The sequence below is a fragment of the Polypterus senegalus genome, chromosome 11, assembly GCF_016835505.1.
Source record: "Polypterus senegalus isolate Bchr_013 chromosome 11, ASM1683550v1, whole genome shotgun sequence".
Classification (NCBI taxonomy): Eukaryota; Metazoa; Chordata; class Cladistia; order Polypteriformes; family Polypteridae; genus Polypterus; species Polypterus senegalus.
This window is the reverse complement of record NC_053164.1, coordinates 38,084,005-38,109,445: the sequence shown is the minus strand read 5'-3', so window position 1 is coordinate 38,109,445 and position 25,441 is coordinate 38,084,005. Positions and strand designations below refer to the sequence as shown.

The window sequence follows — 25,441 nt, the reverse complement described above, 5'->3', positions numbered from 1 at the left end:
AACCCTTGGGTTACTGTGGCCACTTTCTATTATTTTACCATCATGTGTGTTTTTGGCTGCAGTTAGTGCATCCACATAAGCCCTTTGATGGCCAGAGAAAGCCTGAATGTTTACGGGGAGGCCGGTCTTATGTGACATTTTCGAAAGGCTTCAGCTAGCTGCTTTCATGAATGACAGAAAGGCAGAAAAACAATAATGATGGTGAACATTAACTACAGTCATGCAGACCAAGAGCATAATGCATGTGGAGGACCTAATGTCACCATGGATGACACCCTCACACCTTCTGTCTGGCCTAAGCTATTTGCATATGACATCTAGAGTAATGGTCCTTGCACAGGTCATCTTGCTCTGAGTCCATCAGCATGTGTGTGCACCTTAAATTTTAGTAGAGGAACAGGTGACAGATCTAAATAGATCTCTCACATGGACCAGTGTATTATGTTGGTTCTGCTCTGATGTGGCCATTCAAGGGTGACCAGACCTTAGACAGTAATTTTTCCTGCAATTCTGCTGAAATCTTGCATTTATTTGGGATACTGGAGGGGCTAAATCCATAGGTTTTGGCAATATTGGCACATGACATGTGTATGGCACAGCATACACATACTGTATGCAACCATTGCATTTTAATGGAAGATATAACAGAGAAGGGCAGGACGGTAGTGAAGTGGAAACCCTGCTGCCTCATACGTATAGTGTCCTGGGTTTCAAACCCACGCTCTGTTGGGGTTGCCTGTGTGGAGTTTACACATTCTTATCATTTTTGTGAGGGTTTTCGATATTCAAAATATTTATGTGTTGATTGGTTATTCTAAATTAGCCCCATGTGATTGTAATTCTGAGTGCCTAAGTGGACCCTGTGACAGACCGTTGCTTTTTCCAGGGATGATTACTGTCTTGTGCCTTAAACTGCTATTATAGACTCAAACCTCCTAAGAGTCTAATATGGATTAAGTGGATTTGAGAATGCTATGTATGTGATATCATAGACAATTAAATTTAAATTTACATTTACTTGCAGTGGCTTACAAAAGAAGTAAGCAATCGAGTAACATTAGGCTAGGGCCTAGTGTAATAGGACGGGTAACAGAAGTTAATTGCCACAAGTGAAAAGATGTAGTAACTCATACATTTACAATCATAGATTACAATCACTAAAGCAATTACAGGTAAACAAATTAATGAAAAATATAAAAATCTTGCAGAGCAAACTTTTTTTTTTTCATCATTTCGACAGATATTCACAGAAAAGATGGGTCTTCAATCGCTTCCTAAATACATTGAGAGAGTCAGCAGTATGGATGGAGGTAGGCAGCCTGTTCCACCCACTAGGAACTCCACAGGAAAAGAGTTTGGATTGAGACTTGATACCACGTAAAGGTGGCATCACCTGAAGCTGTTCTCCAGCAGACCTGAGTGGGTGAGAAAGAGCATAGCATTTTACCAGTGTCTCCATATGCACAGGTGCTGATCTACTAACTTCTCTGTAGGCAAGCATCAGGGATTTGAACTTAATGTATGTTGCTACAGGGAGCCAATGCAGCGACCTAAAGAGAGGAGTGACATGTGTCTGCCTCAGCTGGTTAAATACAGATGGGCCACTACATTCTGGATCACCGATCTGAGACACTTTTCATTTTTATTTTTATGGTCTATCATTCTCTCTATGAAAGTGATGTTGATGGACATGTTAACAGAGTAGATTAGACAGGAGTCCCCATGGACTAAGATATTTGTGGATGGCATTGTAATCTGTAACAAGAATAGGGAGCAGGTTGAGGAGACCCTGGAGAGGCGGAGATATGCTCTAGAGAGGAGAGGAATGAAGGTCAGTAGGAACAAGACAGAATATATGTGTGTGAATGAGAGGGAGGTCAGTGGAATGGTGATGATGCAGGGTAGAGTTGGCAAAGGTGGATGAGTTTAAATTCCTGGGATCAAGAGTACAGAGTAACGGGGAGTGTGGGAGGGAGGTGAAGAAGAGAGTGCAGGCAGGGTGGAGTGGGTGGAGAAGAGTGTCAGGAATGATTTGTGACAGACGAGTACCAGCAAGAATTAAAAGGAAGGTCTACAAGACAGCAGTAAGAACAGCTATGTTATATGGATTGGAGATGGTGGCACCGATCAAAAAACAGGAGACAGAGCTGGAGGTAGCAGTGTTAATGATGTTAAGATTTGCATTGGGTGCGACGAGGATGGACAAGATTAGGAACAAGTACGTTTGACGGTCAGCCCAGGTTCAAAGGTTTGGAGACAAAGCCAGAGAGGCGACCTTGCATTGCTAAGTATAGAGCTGCCAGGTAAGAGGAAGAGATGAAGGCCTAAGAGAAGGTTTAGGGATGTGGTGAGAGAGGACATGAAGGTGGTGCGTGTAAAGGAGTAAGATGCAGGAGACAGGAGGATATGGAAAAAGATCATCCGCTGTGGCAACCCCAAATGGGGGCAACAAAAAGAAAAACAAGAAGATTCTCTCTGTGAAAGGTGTTTCTGAATTGAAAGAACATTTTGAATGTTAAGAGTTCATTAGGTGTGTTAATACACTAATAAAAAGAGTGTTATTTTATTCAGCTTAACTTCTGAAATACAATTTTTATTGCTAGATTCTTCAGAAGAACTGCTGCTGCTCTTTTTCTTTTGCTTGCAGATAAAAGCATCAGAAAAACAGATTGAAGTCATTTGAAAGTACGATTAGGCTTCAGCTTCCTGCTACCCTAAAATTAGATTAATGCATTTACTAAATGGATGCATGGATGATGATGATGATGATAATAATATGTTTTAAGCTAATGAGCAAAATATAGCTTTGGAAATTTGATTTTGTGACGCTGTCCTTTAGAATATGTTCTGCATGGACCCTGCACATTTTCCTTCTCACTGTTATGGCTTAGTCAGAGTTCTAGCCCTGGATCTGGTTTATTCTTGATTTTGTTACTTTTCAAATATTATTTGCCCTTTTACATTATTTTTTTCATTGTATTGATTTGTCTTTATTTTGATTTATGTAAATAATATTTTTAATTTTTTTATTGTTTAATTTGCAAGTATTGTATTTGTATGTATTTAGTCTTGTTCTCTTATGTTCCTTATGTTTTGAGGGTAGAAGCTCAAGTGGTTTGACCCTTTACACTTCAAAGCTGAGAGTGGATCCTTCAGTGGTCCATTTTTGTGTCTTTGAGTGCATTCCTCTGTAAATACTGTTTTTTTCTAATATATGAATTCTTGCTTCTTTTTTGTGCATACTGTCTTCCAATTGCTTTGGGACTTTTCCTTTGTTTTGCCTCCTTTTGTGACTCTTGCATTTGTAAAAATAAATATCCATCCATCCATTGTACAACCCGCTATATCCTAACTACAGGGTCACGAGGGTCTGCTGGAGCCAATTCCAGCCAACACAGGGTGTAAGGCAGGAAACAAACCCCAGGCAGGGCGTCAGCTCACCGCAGTCAAAATAAATATCCCCATTTATAGAGATTCTGCAATAGGACTTGTCCTTCCAGTTACATGTATTTTATATATTTTGGAGTATAAAGAGATTGTTTAGAACTTTGAAAGACAATTCCTTATTTTGGGACTGAGTAGGACAAAACCTTGCTGTAGAGTCAGGAGGTCAGAATTTTTGGGGTGATGTTAATTCTAGGCAGGCTCAGAAGGCTTGGCCTGGTGTATGGTGCCTTTAGGAGGCCATACATACAGTTGGCTACATCTTAACACTCTCCACAGAGGTTTTTCTTTAAATTATTTATTCTTCCCTCCCACAGTTCCATGTTATCATTTGGAGTCCACTTCATTGTCACTTCCTGATTACACCTAAAGCTAGTAGAATAGACACCAGCCCCTAGCAACCTGAATTGAAGTAAGTGGGCTTGTGTTACGTTCTGTTATGCTTCTAGGAATAATTTAACAATTTCCTATTTTCTTCCACAACATAGTGTAAAACAAGCCACTTGTCTAAGTCCATATCTAAGTCCACAGCAGAAGTTAATCAGACATAAGCCTCACTCAGGCTTTTTGCCTCAGGCTTAGCCTCAGAGCACATGTTGTATCACATTTAATTAAGCCTTCTGTAGCCAGTGGATTCACTCTTTTAAAATCCTGCACCCCTCTGTTGTTAATCTCTACCTCCAGCTCATGATCTGAAAGGTGTTTACTCCAGATTAACTAGGAAACCTTGTGAAACAGCAAATTAATTTATATAGTGTCAATGTCTGGAAATCTAACCACCTCTTGGGGTTGAAAAAGAATGAAAATGATGCATCAAAAAGGTAGAGTTCTATTTAAACTAAATGATGTTCCTCTTGACCAACAATTGCTAAGGTGCAAGTTTTGGCTTGGCATTGTAGGATAAATTTTGTACTTGAAACATTATAAGGGAGATCACTGAATCAGAAGAATAAATGTTATGCTAAGTGTGAAACAAAGTCTTTAAAAGTTGGGCTCAAAATACACTAAATTTCACAAACAAGAAAAATGTCACTACATAACGAAGAATTTGAAGCTGCATTCAAACCCAATGCAGAAATCCAGGCCTAAATCTGAATGTATCCTCAAAACATGCACCAGACCCTTACATCAGGTGTTCGCTTTTTTGACACAAGTAGCTTGTAGGCTTGAACCAAAAGCAGATGGTGGATTGTGAAATTAACATCAGGGCAAGGATATGTGCCAAACAGGGTGAAACTGAGGTCAGGGTCTGATGCGTTGATTAAATAAGAGCTTTAAAGGTGTGGCCCAGAACAGATGGCAGAAACATATCCCGAGAACAGTAATAGTTAACAGCATAGTCAACATTTTAGAGTTAGGACTGGTTAAGCAAAACAATTAGAATGCGAGTTTGAATTTGCAAGAGATGGCACTGGAAGGCATCAGATAACCTTAATGATCTCTGACAGGAGCAGAAAACAGACTTTTGTATTGATCACATCCTACTATACAAGTAGAAAATATACCATCTTGCTTTAAAGGCAGGGTGGTTTTTGCAAGCATTTTCTGCTCTATTGTCTTTTGTTGTCAAAATGGGATTGCAGCTTTGTTTCAATTTAATGGCCACACCTGGATGACTGCCTAGTACATCTAGGAATAATATACCCCTGAATAATCAAACTGGAACCCAGGGCTTAATTTAGAACATACGATAGCTTAGGCAGGGAGTTACTGAGTATATTGTTTTCTATAAAGTTAGAAAATCAATGGCATCAAAAGCAAAATTCTAGAAAGAAGGTAGTCTAACAAGCACCCTTAATTAACAGTAAACTTCAAAATGTTGAAACATGGTCGCTAGGTGACATCTCAGTTAGACATAGCTGGATGAATCACAGGAAGAAGTAATTTCCTGCAGAATGTATGTTACTAATGATAATGAGTCTCATCCTTGGACGGATTCACTTGTGTGGTTGAATTGTCAGCAGGAATTTTTCAGGTAGATAGGATCCCAGAACTATTCAGAATGACATTCCTGCCTAGATGATAAAAACAAAAAAAAACAAATGTGCACTTTAGTAGAAAAAAACATGTAAGTAAATACTAACAAGTTTGTCTTGTAACTCTTATAGAACATCAATCAGTCAGAACATTAAATTGAGATAACTTTTCTGGATAATGCTGATAAAGAACCTGTCCTTCCCATGGCACAAAGGTTCTTGATTATGCTATTAGATAGCTAGTGCTTTTCTACAGTAGACACTGAAAATGTTTGGCGTAGATTGTTGGGGAGCCACATCAAGCACCACCAATGTGCAACATCCACCTGGATGATGCAACAACATCCATTTTTGTGCCAGTGCACTCACCATACACTAGCTATTAGGTAGTGAAAGACTACAAGAGCCAGTGAGCCAATTAGAGATGGTATAATTAGGGGACCTGAATGGACAAGCTGATGTGGGAAATTTAGCCAGGACATTGGGGTACACCCTGTTGTTTTCGAAGGATGACTAGGGATCTTTTATGACCACAAAGAGTCAGGGGCTTGGTTTTTTACGTCTCATCCAACAAAAGCACCATTTTTACAAACACAGTATCCTTGTCACTACATTGAGGCATTGGGATCCACACACAAACCACATGGTAAGTGTCCTCTGATGGCTTCACCAACACCTCTTCCAGCAGCAGCCCAAGCTTTCCCTAGTTGGTGTGCCATGCAAGTACTGGCCAGGTTGTGACAGACTTAGCTTTTGATGGATTACCTGTTCTGAAGTGGAGGTCGTATGGTTGCTAATGTTCAAGCATATCTCAACCATATCTGTTTTAGTGATAAACTGTTGAAGGAGGGTGGGCATTTGTCACTTTAGCTTCTGTTTATAGTGAGAGAAACCTTGTTCATTTTATAGGGTTAGATCCAGACTGCTACTTTCTTGAGAATGCATCATTAGCTGGAGAGCTGGGGCTTTGCATTTTTCCACTGGTATTTCAGTGTTGGTCAAGAAAAACTTAATTGCCACAGCTAGTCCAGCTATTTCATGATCCTCTATATGTATCATGGGGTTAGGAGTATAATTTTGGCTTGGGCTGGAAGGAAACAAGCACTGTTTGGTAACAGCTGACCTTTTTAAGACCTTGAAAGAGACACCACAGCATAACTCACTGACTTTAGCTTTGAGTGGCAAATAAAATGTATGACCTGACAGCAAGAACAAAAAATTATGTATTGAGTAAGCAGAGAACCTGTGTGGAGTAAAACCTGGTTCATGCTAAAAATGCAGATAGACCTGATTCACAACCTTGTTTGGCAGGATCTAAATTGATAAATATGTTTGTTCTTATGATGGCTAGCTAGCAGAACACAAGGTTCAATTTCTTGCCTGCACACTTTCTGTAGTCCCCAGGTCCATCTGTGATCTATCCCAGTACTCTGGGTTTCGTGTCGTATCTCACAGATATGCACTTAATGCTGATTCAGGTCAGGTCAGGTTGGGGAGCATGCATTGGTACAGTGTGTTGTCACACCCACCTCATGATGAAACAGCTTTGGATTCCAGGTGGCAACCCCCAACACAGACATGTGGTCTAGTCCCACCCTCCAGAAATGACCGTCTATCTGCTGCAGCCTGGTGTTATGTGGGCGTCTTCTTGGCCTGGTCCAGCCACACTAGTCCTCAACAATGAGAATCCTGTGATCTGGTTCACCCTTGAGGAATAGTACCACATGGCTATAGTGCTGTAATTGACGCTACCTCACAATGCAGATAATGTATCTCATTCAGGACTGTGTGAACAACTGCTTGTTCGATACAAAGTCAAACTAGCGGTAACCAAGGATTTTCCGAAGAGACACAGTACTAAAGGAGTGAATGGTAAATGTAAACTATCTTCATATACATAATTGTGTATGAGTTTGTGACTGGGTGTGCCTTGCCATGGACTGTCCAGGATTACTTCTTGCTTTGCATCTAATGCTCCTGGTATTTGATTGAAGTCCATATTTAACTGTGTTGGGGTAAGTGTATTTGGAAAATTAATGTATGCTTGCTCAAACTGAGCGGAGATTCGCTTGAATGAATAATGAAAACAATCATTTATGATTATAGGCTGTAATGGGCAAACCAGCGTCCAAGGTAGGATGGACTCCCTTCCCTTATCTGTTTAGGAGGCCAACATAATAAAGGTTGTAGAAGAAAGATGCACCAGGTTAGGCATCCCAGCAACAATGGATGGGAATCTTGTAGCTGGGATGCCAGCATCGAGTATGGACAAAATAGAAGGCTCAGAACAGGGACTATTACTTATCTCAGCTCGGAGGCTGAGATCCCCCATCTGGGACACCAGGGGGAGCTATCAGGAAGTAAACGTTCAAGTTTCTACCCGACCTGGAAGTGCTTCTTGAAAATGAGGTTTTGACACCTGAAGTACTTCTGCGTTGGAATGAGAAGGGGGCCATTGACTTCTCATTGCAAGTTGGAGTCAGGAAAGGAATTGGCCAACACTTGCTTGAGAGAAGTCGAGAAGAGAGAAGAGAAAGGGTTTACCTTGTTGTACTGTTCTGACAAGGAAGAAACTTGTTAAAGGTACTCTGTAAAATAAAAGCATGTGTTTGAACTCGAGACTTTGTCTATGAGGTTTTGTTTGGGGTTTGAGGTGCTGTTATGACCCTTAGCAGTAACAAGACACTGAAATCAACATTAGCCTTTGGCGATATTACTATATCCATTTTAAATGAAGTCGTCTTCAGAGCCGACCTGGATAGCATGACATAATGTTCTCAAGCCTGCTCAATTATGTTGCTACCTATCCAGGCAGCAACTGGCTCAAGGCAGTAATCATCCCTGAATAGGGCATCAGTCCATCACATGGACTAGAATGGGGTCATTTTATATCCATTTATTAGGGGACACTTTTATTCATAACAGTAACTTACTGCTAACAGTGACAATGAATCAATGGAGGTGACTGAACTTGCAATCCTGTGGTTTTCCATTTGTCAGATTAGAAAACAGGCTGCATGGCCTGCCTTGACATCAGGCATAACAAAGATATGGCAGGTTGTTCTTTTTAGCATAGCTTATGCTTTGTTCTTTGGCCAATTTTTGGGAGGATGGGCCATTTAACAGATGCAGAAGCTTCCATCATTTTATTCTGTATGTACCAATAAAGCTGCAGAGCAGCTTGGAGAATTTACTAAGACAAAAAGCAAAACGCTTCAGTTGTTTGTCAATTCAATACAAGCATAGTCATTTGGCAATTCTGTATTTATTTTTCTTCTTCTTCTTTCCTGGGATTCAAATGAAAAGACATGTATCTAAAAACTGGGTCTCACCATTTCTTTTAAATACTACAGAAAATAAATACTGGACTGTGATTCCAATGACTTACCAAGCCCAATCTGATCTTTGTTGCCATCCGTCTTACTTGACAAAGCTAATTATGGAATTCAGTAAAGTAAAAGTCACAGGTATCCATCCTGAAACCAAGAAATAAACAATTGAAGAAACTGACTGTAAAAGCTCATTTTAAAGTGCTGTTTTGTTTAAAATTTTTTTGTATGACTTCTGACAGCAGCTTGAGTTTGAAATCTTTGCACAGTTTCATTGTCCTTGAGCAGTCTGCAGTTTCCCACATTCCTGAAGACATGCAAGTTTGGTTAGCTGACAATGCCAAATCAGTACTGTTTGAATTGACAGTTGTGTACAAATAACCCCTGAGATTTTTTGACACGCTGTCCAGTGCTACTTCCTCTCTTGTACTCAGTGCTGCCAGGACAGGCTCAGGCCTTCACCAGGACTGAATTAGATTAGGTGTACTAGCTTTTAAAGTATTATGTGTTACTTCTAGCTTCACTATGACAGAGTTCACCAAGCTGGCAAGATAAATAAAGGCCTTACAATGGTTGTTAACACATTTTTGCCATTGAATGAGATGCCACCCATGTGAAGTGTGTATGTTTAACTCACATTTGTATAGGTTTCCTTCTGAATTTTAGGTTTCATTTGCTACTCTGCTTGTCCCAGTGTGAATTTTGATGTGCCCAGTGTTGCCAGGATATAGGCCCCAACTCCTTATTTTCCTCCAAAGTTTTGAAAATGGGAAGATAGATGGTTGAATGAAAGTCAAGTGGTGGAGTAGTTAGTGTTTTCCTCAGAACTCCTAAGACCTGAGTTTAAATTCTATTCCCAGTTGCTGCATGTCTATACTTTGAATGGTCTCCCTGTGTCTGAACAGGTATTCTTCTGTGCTGGAATAAGCAGTCTCTCAGGGCCAGACGTGATTCTGAAATAAGAATGCACAGCTGGGGAAAAACATGTCAAAAAGTTTGTAGTAAATAGTAGTTGTGGTGAGAGGCTGGGGCTGCTACCCAGCCGGGACGCCCAGGAGGACTGGAGGAGGGCTTGTACCTCCTCCAGACCATTGAGGGGGCGACCACCCTGGTTGCTTTGGGGACCACGGGTAGAGAGCTTGGAAGCTCAACCCTGTAGAGGCCCGTGGTCACCGCTAGGGGGCGCCCTAATGTCTAGACAGCCCTGGACCTCAGCACTTCCGCCACACCTGGAAGTGCTGGGGGGAAGAGGATCGGGGACACCCGGAGTGCTTCCAGGTACACAGCCGGTGCTTCCGCCACACAGGGGAGTGTTGGAGGACACCTGGAGCACATCCGGGTGGTTATAAAAGGGTCCGCCTCCCTCTATACGAGGGCTAGAGTTGGGTGGAAGAGGACGAGGTCTGGAGAGGAGATGAGGAGGCGGTCTGAAGGAAGAGAAAAGGCAGTGTGAGGCCTGGGCTTTGGGGTGAAGTGGGTTGTGTGGCACTTTATTATTGTATATAGTCTGTAAATAAACGTGTGGTGGTGATTTGCAACATGTCTACCTGTCTGTGTCCGGGGCTCATTCCACATAGTGAAATCCCTTGTGACAAAGACTATGCCCACAGGGCTTTTTCTTTAAACACTCACACCCCAATTCCTCTAGGCCGTGCATCATTTAAACCAGCAGGGTTTCAGGGAGAGAGCAAGATTTAACTGAACAATAAAACTTGACGGTGAGAGAAAATAAACAGCTACACAGCTGTTATCAGTTCAGGAGCTCAGTAGCACCAAAGTAAGTGAAGCTTAATGATACAATCTGTAAATTGTAATGAGCGCTCTGACAGAGTAGACACAGACACACACACAAGTGTTTGAGAAGTGTTTCTGTCTGCTATGATGTCTGTCTGTCATTTTGACAATTGCATCACAATATAACATAATAACAGCCGCAAGTAGAGTTTAGATAAACATTGTGTTCTGTGCATATACTACATGTTAAAACACTGAGGCAATATTCTGGCATGGCGTGTTTGCATTTCCAATCAGACATTCATGTGAACTCACTTTAGTTATTCATTTAGATGTGTAGTCAAAGGTGGATGTCATGAAACCTTGTGCTTCTACTGGTGTTGATTTGGGTGTTTTGAGTACTGAAATCTGTAGTCCTTTTGAAACATCATTTATTTCAAATACATATTTTCACAAACATGGCTGCCAGTTCTTTTAACCTTACATCAACTCCTATACTAACAGCATAACAGTAAACAACAGAGCACACACACCGCACCACAAGGTATCATTTACTTTTACCACTGATGTCACAGAAAGGGTTTCCCCATTCAGCAGGTTATGATTATTTTTAACACGTGCACATTTATATGTTTAATGGGGTCTTTTTAGGAGACCGTAGACCATTGAGTTTATCATAATCAGAAGCTTGACCTCATCAGACCAGTTTAACAAGACCACCTCTGATCTGTGCAGTTCAAAATCCCCACCCCTACTTTGAGCGTCACCTCCACTAGGCTTTGGATTGGTTTGGAATTGTGACACTCGGTGAGCTGTCTAATTGATCACAATCCATTCATGGTGTCCTCCAGTGTATAATGTTTCTACTTATATATGTGATAAGTAGAGAAGCCATGTGGAGTAAACCAAGGTGTAATGGACATGAGCCTGATGAACAGCAGTGTTCTGCAGCACTCATATTAATAAATAGGTTTGTCACATGATGGTCAGGTAGTGCAGTATTTAGCGCTTCTGCACCACAGGGATCAAATCCTGGCCCCAGTATTCTATGAAACTTGAGTGTTTTCTTTGGCTCTACATGAGGTTTCTCCAGGTATTCTGTTTTTTCTCTCAAATCTCAAAGACATAAATGTTAGTTCAATTGCAACTCTATGAGCACTTATATGAATTTTTCCTGTCTTACAATAGTGTTTCATCCAAACCCAATGCTGTGACTTTTGAAAACCCTGCAATGAACAGAACATTTAATGAAAGACATATATGGGAGCACACGTGACATGTTTTTTTTTTTTTTTGGATGGAAAGGTAGGGAACATTTCCTTGTCAATATTTGCTTATCATAAAAAATTAGTTTTCCCACATCCATCCATTTTCTAACCCGCTGAATCCGAATACAGGGTCACGGGGGTCTGCTGGAGCCAATCCCAGCCAACACAGGGCACAAGGCAGGAACCAATCCTGGGCAGGGTGCCAAACCACCGCAGGACACACACAAACACACCCACACACCAAACACACACTAGGGCCAATTTAGAATCGCCAATCCACCTAACCTGCATGTCTTTGGACTGTTGGAGGAAACCGGAGTGCCCGGAGGAAACCCACGCAGACACGGGGAGAACATGCAAACTCCACGCAGGGAGGACCGGGAAGCGAACCCGGGTCTCCTAACTGCGAGGCAGCAGCGCTACCACTGCGCCACCGTGCCGCCCGTTTTCCCACATGTAAAAATATTTTTCTTTAGATTCCCATGCACATCAACTAATTTAAAAAAAAGACCTTATACTGTAAGTAGGAAATAAATTTACTGTTTTTTATGAGCAGTCTTGATATTTCTGGAGTATCATAAAAAACTATACAGTAGTATTGCACCATATTGATTAGCAAACTAAACTACATCCAGACATCTGGTGGTATTTATTGTTAAAGAGACACTGACATATTCAACTAAGTACCTCTTTGCAACATAATTAATATTGGTACATTCCAGCCTTGTGCATGATGCTGCCATGGTAGGCTCCAACTCCCTGCAGCAATGTAATGTAATGGGCTCATTAAATTGATGAGTACATGAATGTTATTTAGCTTAATGGTCAAATACAACAGACCTCTACTCCCATGCCATCTCTCTTCAGCTTGCTGATACTCTAGGTGGTCAAGATTGTTCATGATAATACAGGCCATTGAAGTGAGCAGTTAGAGCATCCCAAAAGACGCCTTAAGGTTTACCTGTATGGCAGCAGGCCGAGGCATAACTGGCCCTGCTAGTGACTTTTGATTTTGATGTTTTCTTCTTTTGTGAAGTTGTGTACCCTGAAGAACCATAGCAGGAAATGTTTGATATAGCTGATTCTACAAAAAAAAGAGTATTCCTTCATTATTACATAAAATAAGGAAATGATATCTAATGATTAAATGAGTTAACTCCATAGTGTTTGCTGTAAAAAGGTGTCATTTAAAATAAAGGATTCATTTGGAATTTGCACAATTCATAAAAAGAGACATTTGAAAACAATCACAATTGCACCTATAAGAGGTACTAATTTACATAGAATAATTTAGCATTTAGTGTTCTTATTTTTAGCATGTTGAACAGTTTAAATGTAAAATTCAGGTTATTTTTTCAACAGGTTAATATGTGGAGTGGAATTCTCAACTTCTTTCTTTATGGATTTGGTACCTCTCCGTATTTAATAATACATATGGTTTATATAAACCTTTGGTCAACACTCAAAAAAAACCCCATCAAAATCATTAGAAGAAACCAAAACATTTAAAGATGCCTTGAGGTCACTTCAAAACATTCTCAATTGAATATATTGATAACATAAAATATATTTTGTTAATTTATTCATGTTACAAAATACACATTGATCCTCAAGTCTAAATGTAAATAATATAACATTTCCTTAACATGATAATTATTATGAATAATGCTATATGATATTTCTTCAAATCAATTGTTAACTCAATACATAATAACAATTTTTCAAAGTTTCTGCAAATTAATATTTTAAAATTTAAAGTGTCAATAGATGTTTTGCAGGTGGAATGTATTTTGATAAATACATGATCCATATAATAATAAATAAATAATTATATTCATTTGGTGCTTTAATAACCTACTCAAAGCTCTTTACATAGACAGTGGGGAACTACATTAACCACACATTAGCTATCAGGCAGTGAAGGGGTGAAATAGTTAGTCCATTTGAAAGAATGGTGGGGGCCCAAAATGGACAAGGCTGTGATGGACAGTTTAGCCAGGACATTGGGGGTGTGCATCCTTCTCTGTTCAAAGGATGCCCAGGGACCTGTTAAGACCACAGAGAGTCAGGACCTCATTTTCAGGTCTCATCCAATGATTTTACAGTACAATGTCCTCATCACTGCATAGCAGCATTGGGATCCACACACAGACCACAAGGTATGCGCCCCCTGCTGGCCTCCCCAATGCCTCTTCCAATAACAACCCAAGCTTTCCCCAGATTGGCTCCATTCTAAATACTGGCCAGGCCTAAACATGCTTAGCTTTAAGGTGGATTACCTATTCTGAAGTGCAGTTATAATTAGTATTACACTTTTTTTTCTAAAATATTAGCACCAGAAAAATAAATAAGGTGTTTAATGATTGGTTGAATGAATATACAGTTAGGTCCATAAATATTTGGACAGAGACAACTTTTTTCTAATTTTGCTTCTGTACATTACCACAATGAGTTTTAAATGAAACAACTCTGATGCAGTTGAAGTGCAGACTTTCAGCTTTAATTCAGTGGGTTGAACAAAACGATTGTATAAAAATTTGAGGCAACTAAAGCATTTTTTGAACACAATCCCTTCATTTCAGGAGCTCAAACGTAATTAGACAATTGACTCAAAGGCTATTTCATGAGCAGGTGTTGGCAAGTCCGTCATTATGTCATTATCAGTTAAGCAGATAAAAGGCCTGGAGTTGATTTGAGGTGTGGTGCTTGCATGTGGAAGATTTTGCTGTGAACAGACAACATGCGGTCAAAGGAGCTCTCCATGCAGGTGAAAGAAGCCATCCTTAAGCTGCGAAAACAGAAAAAACCCATCTGAGAAATTGCTACAATATTACGAGTGGCAAAATCTACAGTTTGGTACATCCTGAGAAAGAAATCAAGCACTGGTGAACTCAGCAACGCAAAAAGCCCTGGACGTCCACGGAAGACAACAATGGTGGATGATCGCAGAATCATTTCCATGGTGAAGAGAAACCCCTTCACAACAGCCAACCAAGTGAACAACACTCTCCAGGGGGTAGGCGTATCGATATCCAAGTCTACCATAAAGAGAAGACTGCATGAAAGTAAATACAGAGGGTGCACTGCAAGGTGCAAGCCACTCATAAGCCTCAAGAATAGAAAGGCTAGATTGGACTTTGCTAAAGAACATCTAAAAAGCCAGCACAGTTCTGGAAAAACATTCTTTGGACAGATGAAACCAAGATCAACCTCTACCAGAATGATGGCAAGAAAAAAGTATGGAGAAGGCGTGGAACAGCTCATTATCCAAAGCATACCACATCATCTGTAAAACACGGTGGAGGCAGTGTGATGGCTTGGGCGTGCATGGCTGCCAGTGGCACTGGGACACTAGTGTTTATTGATGATGTGACACAGGACAGAAGCAGCCGAATGAATTCTGAGGTGTTCAGAGACATACTGTCTGCTCAAATCCAGCTAAATGCAGTCAAATTGATTGGGCGGCGTTTCATGATACAGATGGACAATGACCCAAAACATACAGCCAAAGCAACCCAGGAGTTTATTAAAGCAAAGAAGTGGAAAATTCTTGAATGGCCAAGTCAGTCACCTGATCTTAACCCAACTGAGCAGGCATTTCACTTGTTGAAGACTAAACTTCGGACAGAAAGGCCCACAAACAAACAGCAACTGAAAGCCACTGCAGTAAAGGCCTGGCAGAGCATTAAAAAGGAGGAAACCCAGCCTCTGGTGATGTCCAGGAGTTCAAGACTTCAGGCTGGGGATTTTCAACCAAGTATTAGAAATGAACATTTTATTTCCAGTTATTTAATTTGTCCAATTACTTTTGAGCCCTGAAATGAAGGGATTGTGTTAAAAAATGCTTTAGTTGCCTCACATTTTTATGCAATCTTTTTGTTCAACCCACTGAATTAAAGCTGAAAGTCTGCACTTCAACTGCATCTGAGTTGTTTCATTTAAAATTCATTGTGGTAATGTACAGAACCAAAATTAGAAAAAGTTGTCTCTGTCCAAATATTTATGGACCTAACTGTATAACCTACTGTTGACCCTAATAGGAGTATTATTTTGCATAAGTGAAATCTTAAAGGTTTCCTGGAAATTCTGCATTGTCTCACCAGCATAATACTATTTTCAACCCATACTTGAAAAAGATTGATTCATTTTTATAACCTGTATCTTTCAGAAAAAAAACTGTGCACGTGCTGCATACAACACACACTGTGGAGGAGCGGCAGAATCGCGCATGTGCACTCTGATCAGCTGTGACCTGATATGACTAATATGACCGGAACACACGCACTTCTAATTTGGGATGTGGAAGCATAGACATGTATAGATAGACGCCGCATTCACTGTGTTGCCCAGTCGACACGATACGTCAGCGCGTCAGCCCTATTGCGAGTGGCAAAAGTGCCATTTAAACTAATACAGGTAGAAGTGGAAAACGGATTTTCTGATGAAAAAACAATAACGTTTAAAACAGTATCGTTTACATACAACAGAGTTTGGCGAATCGTTTACATGCAATTATTTATATCCATTTATACACTAATAATGGCAATTATTAAATAATAACAATAATAACAATAATAATAATTACTCGCATATAAGTAACATTTCTTGGACTGCCTTCTTCCATCTCCGAAACATTTCTAGACTTCGTCCTGCTCTTACAGAACACGGTACTGAAGTATTGGTTAATGCCCTAGTCACGTCACGTATAGATTACTGTAATGCTATTCTATCTGGCATACCACAAAAACATAAACATAAACTTTAAAATTCTGCTGCCAGGATAATAACCTGCGGTTCTAAATCCACTGAACATATTACACCTATTCTCTCTCAACTTCACTGGCTCCCTGTTAACTACAGAATATCCTACAATACTAAATACCGCTCTGAACATTTAAAGCTCCACCCTACCTCACTGATCTCCTACAGACTTGCACTCGTCTCGCTCACTCAGATCCTCATCTGCAGCTCTACTTTCTGTACCACACATCAAACTCAGTTCTGTGGGAGCTCGTGCGTCTCTCATAGAGCTCTTCAACTCGAGAATTCTCTTCCCTCACATATAGGTCTACTCAATAACACATTTTAAAACTGCCCTTAAAACTTATCTTTTCAAACTGGCATACCAATTGTGAATTTTGCACTGTTACTGCCAGTTATCTTTGTTTGTTTGCTAATTATTGTTTTTTGATTTATCATTCTCTTGTTTTAATTTTACTAATATTGTTTAATTTTATTATAAGGTGACCTTAAATGCTAACATTATAAAACGGGATTTTCTGAAGGCCAAATATAACCAAAACAATTATTCAGCCTTACCTATGAAATGTAATCCCCCAGGGTCTGGTTTGGGCAATCCTAAGCAGCACAATATTCATTACTTCACTCCACAGCAGTGCCACTCGCAATATGGTGGCGACCTTGACGTACTATGCTGCTGGTCATGCGGCGTCTAGTAATTCTATGTCTATGTATGGTAGCGCTAACTTGAAACGTCTGGACACTGCTATGGTGCCATCTACTGGCTCTTTTGTAAAACTACATTAGCTTTTCGACATGCAAAATATAAGTACTGTACTGTGCTCTTTATTACAGAACAATACGACTAATTAGATTTCTAAGTTTGGCACTGTGAGACAGTGGTGTTAATGTATTTAATAAAGTTCACAGACAAGTAAAGTATTTCTGTCTCCACCTCCATTTCCAAACATTAAACGTTGTCCAGCATGTTTGTTTAGCATTTTTGGTAGATTTGTCACGACAAGCTGAAAAGCATATTGTAGTTGAATATGCTATGAAATGCACCTTATACACTCTTAAAAATAAAGGTGCCTGAATAGACCTTAAGAGTGATGCCCTAAATCTGTTCAAATTAAGGTTCCAGATTTTATTTATTTAGATATGTTACAGCCTTCATATAGTAAATAGCTTTGAACTGATGATAAATGATTTGCGAAATACCAATGGCTCATTATTTTAAAAGTACTCTTGCTGCATACATACGATAAAACGGGCTAAGTTCAGTTTTTCTTAATCTACTAGTGTCCTGCTAGGTACCCTACCAAACATTAAAGATTTCATTAACCCCTACATATTAGGAAGTTTTTCAAAGCACAAAAAAAAAAACCCAACATCATATGCAAAGAACCCTTCCAGAATCACATGGCACTTTGTCAAGCAATGGCTCTATGAGGAACCACACAACTCTGAAAAGAACCATAAAGTGCCATTACAGAACCTTTATTTTTAAGACAGAAGGTTGTAAAAACTGGTCCTGTGTGAATGTAGGTGTATGTGTGAGTGAGCACTGTGATTGACTGGGCCCTGTTCAGGTCTATTTCCTGCTGCCCAGTGTTCCCAGTATGAACTCACACCTGCACCATGACCCTTAAGTGGATTAAGCCAGTGTGGGAATGTTATGTTATGCAATATGAGCTTCACTAAGCTTTATTCAGATTCTGTCTTGACAATAATCTGTCCATGAATACCACCATGACAAAAGAATTCACTGTGGAATTCTAAACATCAGTGGTGGAATTACCATCAGGGCGTTCTGGTTGCGTGCCCAGGGGCCTTTACACCAAAGTCACTCACAAACCTGCTTGATAAAACAATCAAGTGTCTGCATATCCAATGCAGGAGTGGGAATTACTGTGCTGCATTAAATGACTGGGTGTCTGCTTGCTGCATTTTTAAAGGTACTGTATGATCAACTCTCTGTTAAGGAGCTTTATTTATTAAGTGTTGGAGTCTTAACCAGGCTTTACCAAACATACAAAGTGAATTATATGGTATCACCATGTACACTTAAACTCCTTTTACTTCATTTTCTTGACATTTGCCTTTCTTGTTCAGATGTAACATTCACCTTTACCATTAATGGTTTATGTTCTATAACTTTGTTTAATCCCAAGGACTCAAGAATGGGCATGAACAGGGTTTTCAGCCTTGGAAGTGAAAACCCACACCACACTATCATCTTCCTCTCTTTTCTTACCAAATATTCAAATGTGAAAAAATTAGAAATGGTCTGCTAATGTACTTTTAAACTCTTTTTACATACAAGAGAAAATTGACAACATTGTCAAGAAAATTTTACATTTAGTGTCTGCTCCTCCCTGTACCTGTTCTTCATATGAGGCAGGTTAACTGCCTGTATTTCAGATATATAAGCTTTGTGTGAAAGTGTTGAAATAAGATATTACACATACTGATGGAGGGAATGAGAAAGAGAGAGAGAGATGGAGAAAAGGCTGCCAAGAAATCTTACTGGCCAACAAGTGACAAACAGTTCAAACCAATATGGATGGAACTCTGCTACCCAATAGAGACAACAGATAGCAAAGAGACCTGTCCCTTTAAGGGACACTTTGTCTTCAAGAGCAGGGCCTTCGTAACGAATGGGCACAATGTGCATGGCTTGGGGCCCCAGGATCATAGAGGCCCACAATGTTTCTGATGCCAATGTATGTTTCTGTTTTGCTGTCAAAACAGGGGCCCCAGCTCACTACTATGCCCTGCTCAAGAGCCCTGAGGGCCATTGGTATAAGCACTAGCTTGTTATCTCTTTAGGAGGACCATCTGAACCTGATGGTGACTACTGTGCTTGATCAAAAGTGACTCTAGTTTGAGGTTTGCAGTTAGGTCTTGAGCTGGGAGAAAATAGGATGTAAAGTCTCACTGGATGGAGGATACGAGACCAGAGTCACCAAATAGAGATGGGAGATGAGCAGCGAGTGCTTTGCTGTGTGCAAATGGGAGAGTCACACCACCTGGTAAACAGCAGCTCAAGTAATCTGTGAAGGCAGGCCCATAGCAGCAGTAGAGTTAGTTTTTTTAATATAGTGGAACTTTGTGTTCATCTGTTAAACCCTCTAATTTTTGTTTGCTTGTGTAATAAAGCATAACATTCTTCTTTCTATATCTTATGCCAAAGACACAGATAGCAGACTTTATCATACCAAAAACAAACTTTATTTCTTCCAGCCTTCTTGGTGCTTGCTCTTTCAATCCTCTGGTGCTCTTACATACTTTCACCCAGGATGCTACGCACTGACCAATCATAGATTAACATATGCACTTTGGTTTCTGTGCTCAGATGTCACAATTCTCAAACCCACTTCATTCAGTTTAGAATCCCTGGGGACTAAAGACTATCGTGGCAGCATTGGGCACAAATCACGAACAGCCCTGGGAAGGACACCAGTCTATTTGGCCAACTTATGCACACACTCAAAATGAGCCAATTTTATAGTCATCATTTAATCTAACACATGTGGGAGGAAAACCCACACAGACACTGTTTGGACATGCAGACATCTTGTGGACAGAGTCGGAGTGCAGGATCTGAGCCTAGGATGCTGGATCTGTGATGCAGCAGAATTATCCACTGTGCTGCTATGCTGCTCCTTTATAATTAAACACTATCTTTTTTCTTTTGGTCTTCTGGGCATTATATGGATAGGAGATACCTCACCTATTCCAGAATTTAACAATTCTGTACTCCCATTATTATCTGAATGAGTTTTGAATATTATGCAAACTCAGACTCATCAAGAAGTCCCAAAAGATGACGAAATTCTGTCACTGTAAATAAAAATTAAACATACTTGTTGGACAAAGTGTTCAAATTCTGTTTTGGGCAAAGTGTGGAGTTAAAATGTTCTCTTGAGAACATTAATGAGATTTTCCCATTAACCATGGTTTTCCTCCAACATCTAATAGAAAGTTATGCTATAACATATTAAGGTAACCAACAATATGGTAGTCTGTGCAGGTTTGGAGCATTAGTGTGTTTTTGCAATAGACTGGTGTGTTTCATTAGGAAAATTCTCACCCTGAACCTAATTCTACCAGGATAAGCTCCAGGTTCTTGCGGCCATGGAATACAAATGAGAAAGTGGATGGCTTGCATCATTACAAATGGCAATAAAAGCAGTGAAGATTAAAATTACATATACTCTAGAAAGCACAAATACATTAAAGATAAGAATTTACTTTGTATCCATTAATCCATGAAGATATTTTACAGAGCATAGATCAGCTACTGAAGTATAAAGCTTATTTGTGAACAAGAAAACAAAAAAAGAATCTTACCTGACCCCTGTTTTGCTTTCATGGTATCATCTTTTCTTTGCCCATCTAAGAAAATAAAGTATTGATCACTATGTGTAATTGCTGCATATGTTATCATATTCCAAGATTGGCTAGAGTTTAAACCGAGGCAGTCACCATTTCATAAAATAGAGATTTAAATAATGTGCAGTGAATGGGAAGGACAGTTCTTAATGAAAACAAGTAAAAATGAAGTTGTGATGGAAGCAGAGAAAGAACTAAAACCTGGCTCAAAGAAGATATGAAAAAGAGGATTAGGATGGTTCACCTGGAATCTGTGGCTGTCCATATCTGGACTTATTACTGGTCAGAGCTGTACAAGGTTAACAATAGTTAAAACATGTTTTTCAATAAGATTTTCTTTCTTTCTTTCTTTCTTTCTTTCTTTCTTTCTTTCTTTCTATAAATGACTCATTCTCAGACACGTTCTCTTGCTTGCTTTTCTGTTAGCTCTGTTGCCAAAGATTTCAAATTCTAGTCTGGTCACTAACTGTGAGGAGTTTGTCTATTCTCTCTGTGTCTTCACTGGTGTTTTCTCTGTTTTTCCTCCCACACCTAATGACATGTAAGTTAGCTTCATTGTTGATTATAAATTGGCGTTGTGTGAGCATATGCACGGGTTTGATTATTTTAGCTACAGAGTTTATTTCTCATTATTCACTGCCTTGCCTGCCTTCCTTGACAATTGATATGTTTCTGAGAGATAATCTGGAAAGAGTTTGTACTGACCGAGGTAACTGGAGTCCTAACTGCAGGACTGGGATTAGTCAAATGCTTCTTGTTTTCTCTGCTTTTGTCTGTGTTCAGCATCAAAGCCCAGCCTGATGTGTAAGCCTGAGTGTCTATATAAATTGTATGATTGATAATTTCTCTGCCTGAGAGATTCAGGAGCAAGTTACTCCCATGCATGATTAAAACTACATAATCACTTTATGATAGGAATGGGTTTCTCTATTTCTTTGATTGTCTCCACACCAGCCTTGCCCCCGGTGTTGCTGGCCATCTATAGGTGCTTGTCCGTCTCCTCTGACGTTACAGTCTGATAAATCAATTACAACTGAGTCCCTTTAAATTAGCCCCTGAACTCCAGCTCCTCTGTTACTAGTTCATGATACTTCTAAAGATACATATTTTGACACAATTCCCAGTTTCCCTCATGTCACAAATTCCTCATATGTCAGAGTGCCCTTCATCTTTCTATTTGTGTGCTGAATTGTGCCCCTCTAACTTGTCTTGTAATCTTAGAATGATTGCCTCTTACTGTCTGTCTGTTTTAAACTGGATCGCGTTCTTTCATTTTCCTTACCAATGCTGCAAATGAAGAACAATGAGGTATTGCAGGGCTTATTTTTCCAGTCGCCTGCTGTGTTGACACTCATGCACAAAGATCTGTTTTGATTATCCTGTGTTGCATTCATGGTGCTATTGAGTGCTTCTCCAGTAGCCCAACGCCAGATTGAGGATGCAGCTTCCTTGTTCAGTCCAATCCAAGCCTCCACATTAGGTTCAATTTGAGTATGGTTCATGAATGCGCTTTTGTATAGTGGCATGGCTAAGACAGAATAATTTGTATAACAGTATTCATTTGCCTTTTTCCAGGTAGCCCATTGCTTAATGAGCACATAATTTTCCCACTGAACTTGATCTGCTGGATAAAGAGAACAGAAATATTGAAATAACCATCCTTGAGGTAACATTTATTTTGAATGTCTCTCCTCTGGGTATAGCAAAGGCTATATTAATTTGATTGTATAATTAAATATAAATAACATATGGTTTACGTTAAATTTACATAATGGCATGCAGGTAAATACTGCTGCTTCAGATCTTAGTCTGATTTATTAGAACATTAGAAAATTTTTCACCAGAACAGGCCATTCAACCCATCAAAGCTTGCCAATCCTATCCACCTAATTCATTCAAAAACATCAGATTGAGTTTTGAAGGTCCCTAAAGTCCTACTTCGTACCACACTACTTGGTTATTTATTCCATGTGTTTATGATTCTCTGTGCGATTAAATACTTTCTAATATTTGTCTGAAATTTACCCAGAAGAAGTTTCCAACTGTGCCCATGTGTTCTTATTGAACTCATTTTAAAGTAACAGTTGGGACACACTGTACTAATTACTTTCATAGTTTTAAATCCATCCATCCATCCATCCATTTTCCAACCCGCTGAATCCAAACACAGGGTCACGTGGGTCTGCGGGAGCCAATCCCAGCCAACACAGGGCACAAGGCAGGAACCAATCCCTGGCAGGGTGCCAACCCACCGCAGGACACACAAACACACCCACACACCAAGCACACACAAGGGCCAATTTAGAATCACCAATCCACCTAACCTGCATGTCTTTGGACTGTGGGAGGAAACCGGAGCGCCCAGAGTAGTTTTAAATACTTCAGTTTTATCACCTAGTTGTTTAAACTAAAAAAGTTTGGCTTCTTCCATCTTTCTTAATTGCTCATACCTCTCAGGCCCAGAATATGCCTAGTCACTCTTCTCTGCACTTTCTCCAGTGCTGCATTGTCCTTTTTGTAATATGGAAACCCAAACTGTACACAGTAGTCCAGATTAGGCCACATCAGGGTGTTATAAAGATTCAGCGTAACCTCCTTTGATTTGTACCCTACAGATCATTCTATATAACCAAATGTTCTCTACCTTTCTCAACAGCTTCTGTGCAGTGCTTGAAAGTTGATAGTGATGTGCTCACTTTGACTCCTAGGTCTTTCTCATAAGAGGTTATTTTTTACGTTTCAGACCTCCCATTGTGAATTTAAACCTAACATGTCTACTTCCTAAGAGTAATTAGTTAAATTTACTCTTAGGTTAATAAGTATTTGGATAGTGACATAATTTTCATAATTTTGGCTCTGTACGCAGCCACAATGGATTTAAAACTAAGAAATCATTATGTGATTGAAATGTAGACTTTCAGCTTTAATTTAAGGGGGTTACCAAAAATATGTATGAGTTATTCAGAAATGACAGCCATTTTTGTGCATAACCCCCCATTTCCAGGGGCTCAAAAGTATTTAGGCAAACTAACATAACCATAAATATAATGATCAATTTCAATGTTTGGTTGAAAATCCTTTACAGTCAATGTCTGCCCAAAGTCTGGAACCCAAGCACTAGGTGGTAGTGAAGAGTTACCAGCTGGACAACTACAGCAGAAGTTGTAAAGGAGACAACTAGATGGGTGATTGGTGTGACATATGGACAGAGGAAGGAGGATAAAGAAACCTGGTGGTGGAATTGGGAAGTACAGGAGAGTGTACAGAGGAAGAGTTTGGCGAAGAAGAAGTTGGATAATCAGAGAGATGCAGAAAGTGGGAAGGAGTTTAAAGAGATAAGGCGTAAAGCAAAGAGAGAGGTAGTGAAGGCTAAAGAAAAGGCATATGATGAGTTGTATGAAAGGCTGAACTCTAAGGAGGGAGAAAAGGACCTGTACCGATTGGCTAGCAGAGGGACTGAACTGGGAAAGATGAGCAGCAGGTTAGAGTGATAAAGGGTAAAGATAGAAACATACAAGAGAGGAGAGTGTGTTGAGCAGATGGAAAAAGTACTTTGAGAGGCCGATGAATGAAGAGAATGAGACACAGAGAAGGTTGGATGATGTGGAGACAGTGAACCAGAAAGTTTACTGATTAACAAGGAGGAAGTAAGGACAGCTATGAAGAGGATAAAGAATAAGAAGGCTTCTGGTCCAGTGATATACTTGTAGAAGCTTGTAGGTGTTTAGAAGAAACGGTACTGGAGTTTTTAACCAGACTGTTTAAATGAGAGGATACCTGAGGAGTGAAGAAGTACACTGGTACCGATTTTGAAGAACAAGAATGATGTGCAAAACTGTAGTAACTACAGGGGGATAAAACTGATGAGCCACAACATGAAGTTATGAGAAAGAGTAGTGGAAGTTAGGTTAAGAAGGAAAGTGATGATTAGTGAGCATCAGTATGATTTCATGCCATGAAAGAACACCACAGATGTGACGTTTGCTCTGAGGGTGTTGATGGAGAAGTATAGAGATGGTCAAAAGAAGCTACATTGCGTCCTTGTGGACTTAGGGAAAGCAAATCACAGGGTTCCTATAGAGGAGTTGTGGAATTCTATAAGGATGTTGGGAGTGGCAGTGAAATACGTAAGAGTGGTACAGGATATGTATGAGGGAAGTAAGACAGTGGTGAGGTCTGTGGTAGGAATGACGGATGTGTTTAAGGTTGAGGTGGGATTACATTAGGGATCGGCTCTGAGCCATTTCTTATTTGCAATGGTGATGGACAGGGTAACAGATGAGTCCCTGTGGACTATGTTGTTTGCAGATGACATTTTGATCTGTAGCGAGAGTAGGGAACAGAAACATATCTAGAGAAGAGAAGAATGAAGGTCAGTAGGACCAAGTCGGAATACATGTGTGTGAATGAGAGGGAGGTCAGAGGAATGATGAGGATGCAGGGAGTAGAGTTGGCAAAGGTGGATGAATTTAAATACTTGGGATCAACGTATCAGTGTAATGGGGAGAGTGGAAAAGTGGTGAAGAGAGTGCAGACAGGGTGGAGTGGGTGG

General features: G+C 39.9%; 1 protein-coding gene across 1 annotated transcript in view; it reads right to left on the bottom strand.

Moving 5' to 3' along the window:
• Positions 1 to 3,077: 3,077 nt before the first annotated feature.
• The window catches only part of LOC120539753 (macrophage mannose receptor 1-like), a 30,602-nt gene continuing 8,238 nt past the window's right edge, over positions 3,078 to 25,441 (bottom strand). The window contains exons 4-8 of the mRNA XM_039770134.1: positions 22,172 to 22,513; positions 20,848 to 20,892; positions 12,713 to 12,835; positions 8,809 to 8,896; positions 3,078 to 5,459 (exon numbers count right to left, since the gene is read on the bottom strand). Coding sequence (XP_039626068.1) covers positions 8,841 to 8,896; positions 12,713 to 12,835; positions 20,848 to 20,892; positions 22,172 to 22,513 — 566 coding nt within the window. The 3' untranslated portion in view covers positions 3,078 to 5,459; positions 8,809 to 8,840. The remainder of the gene's footprint in view (positions 5,460 to 8,808; positions 8,897 to 12,712; positions 12,836 to 20,847; positions 20,893 to 22,171; positions 22,514 to 25,441) is intronic.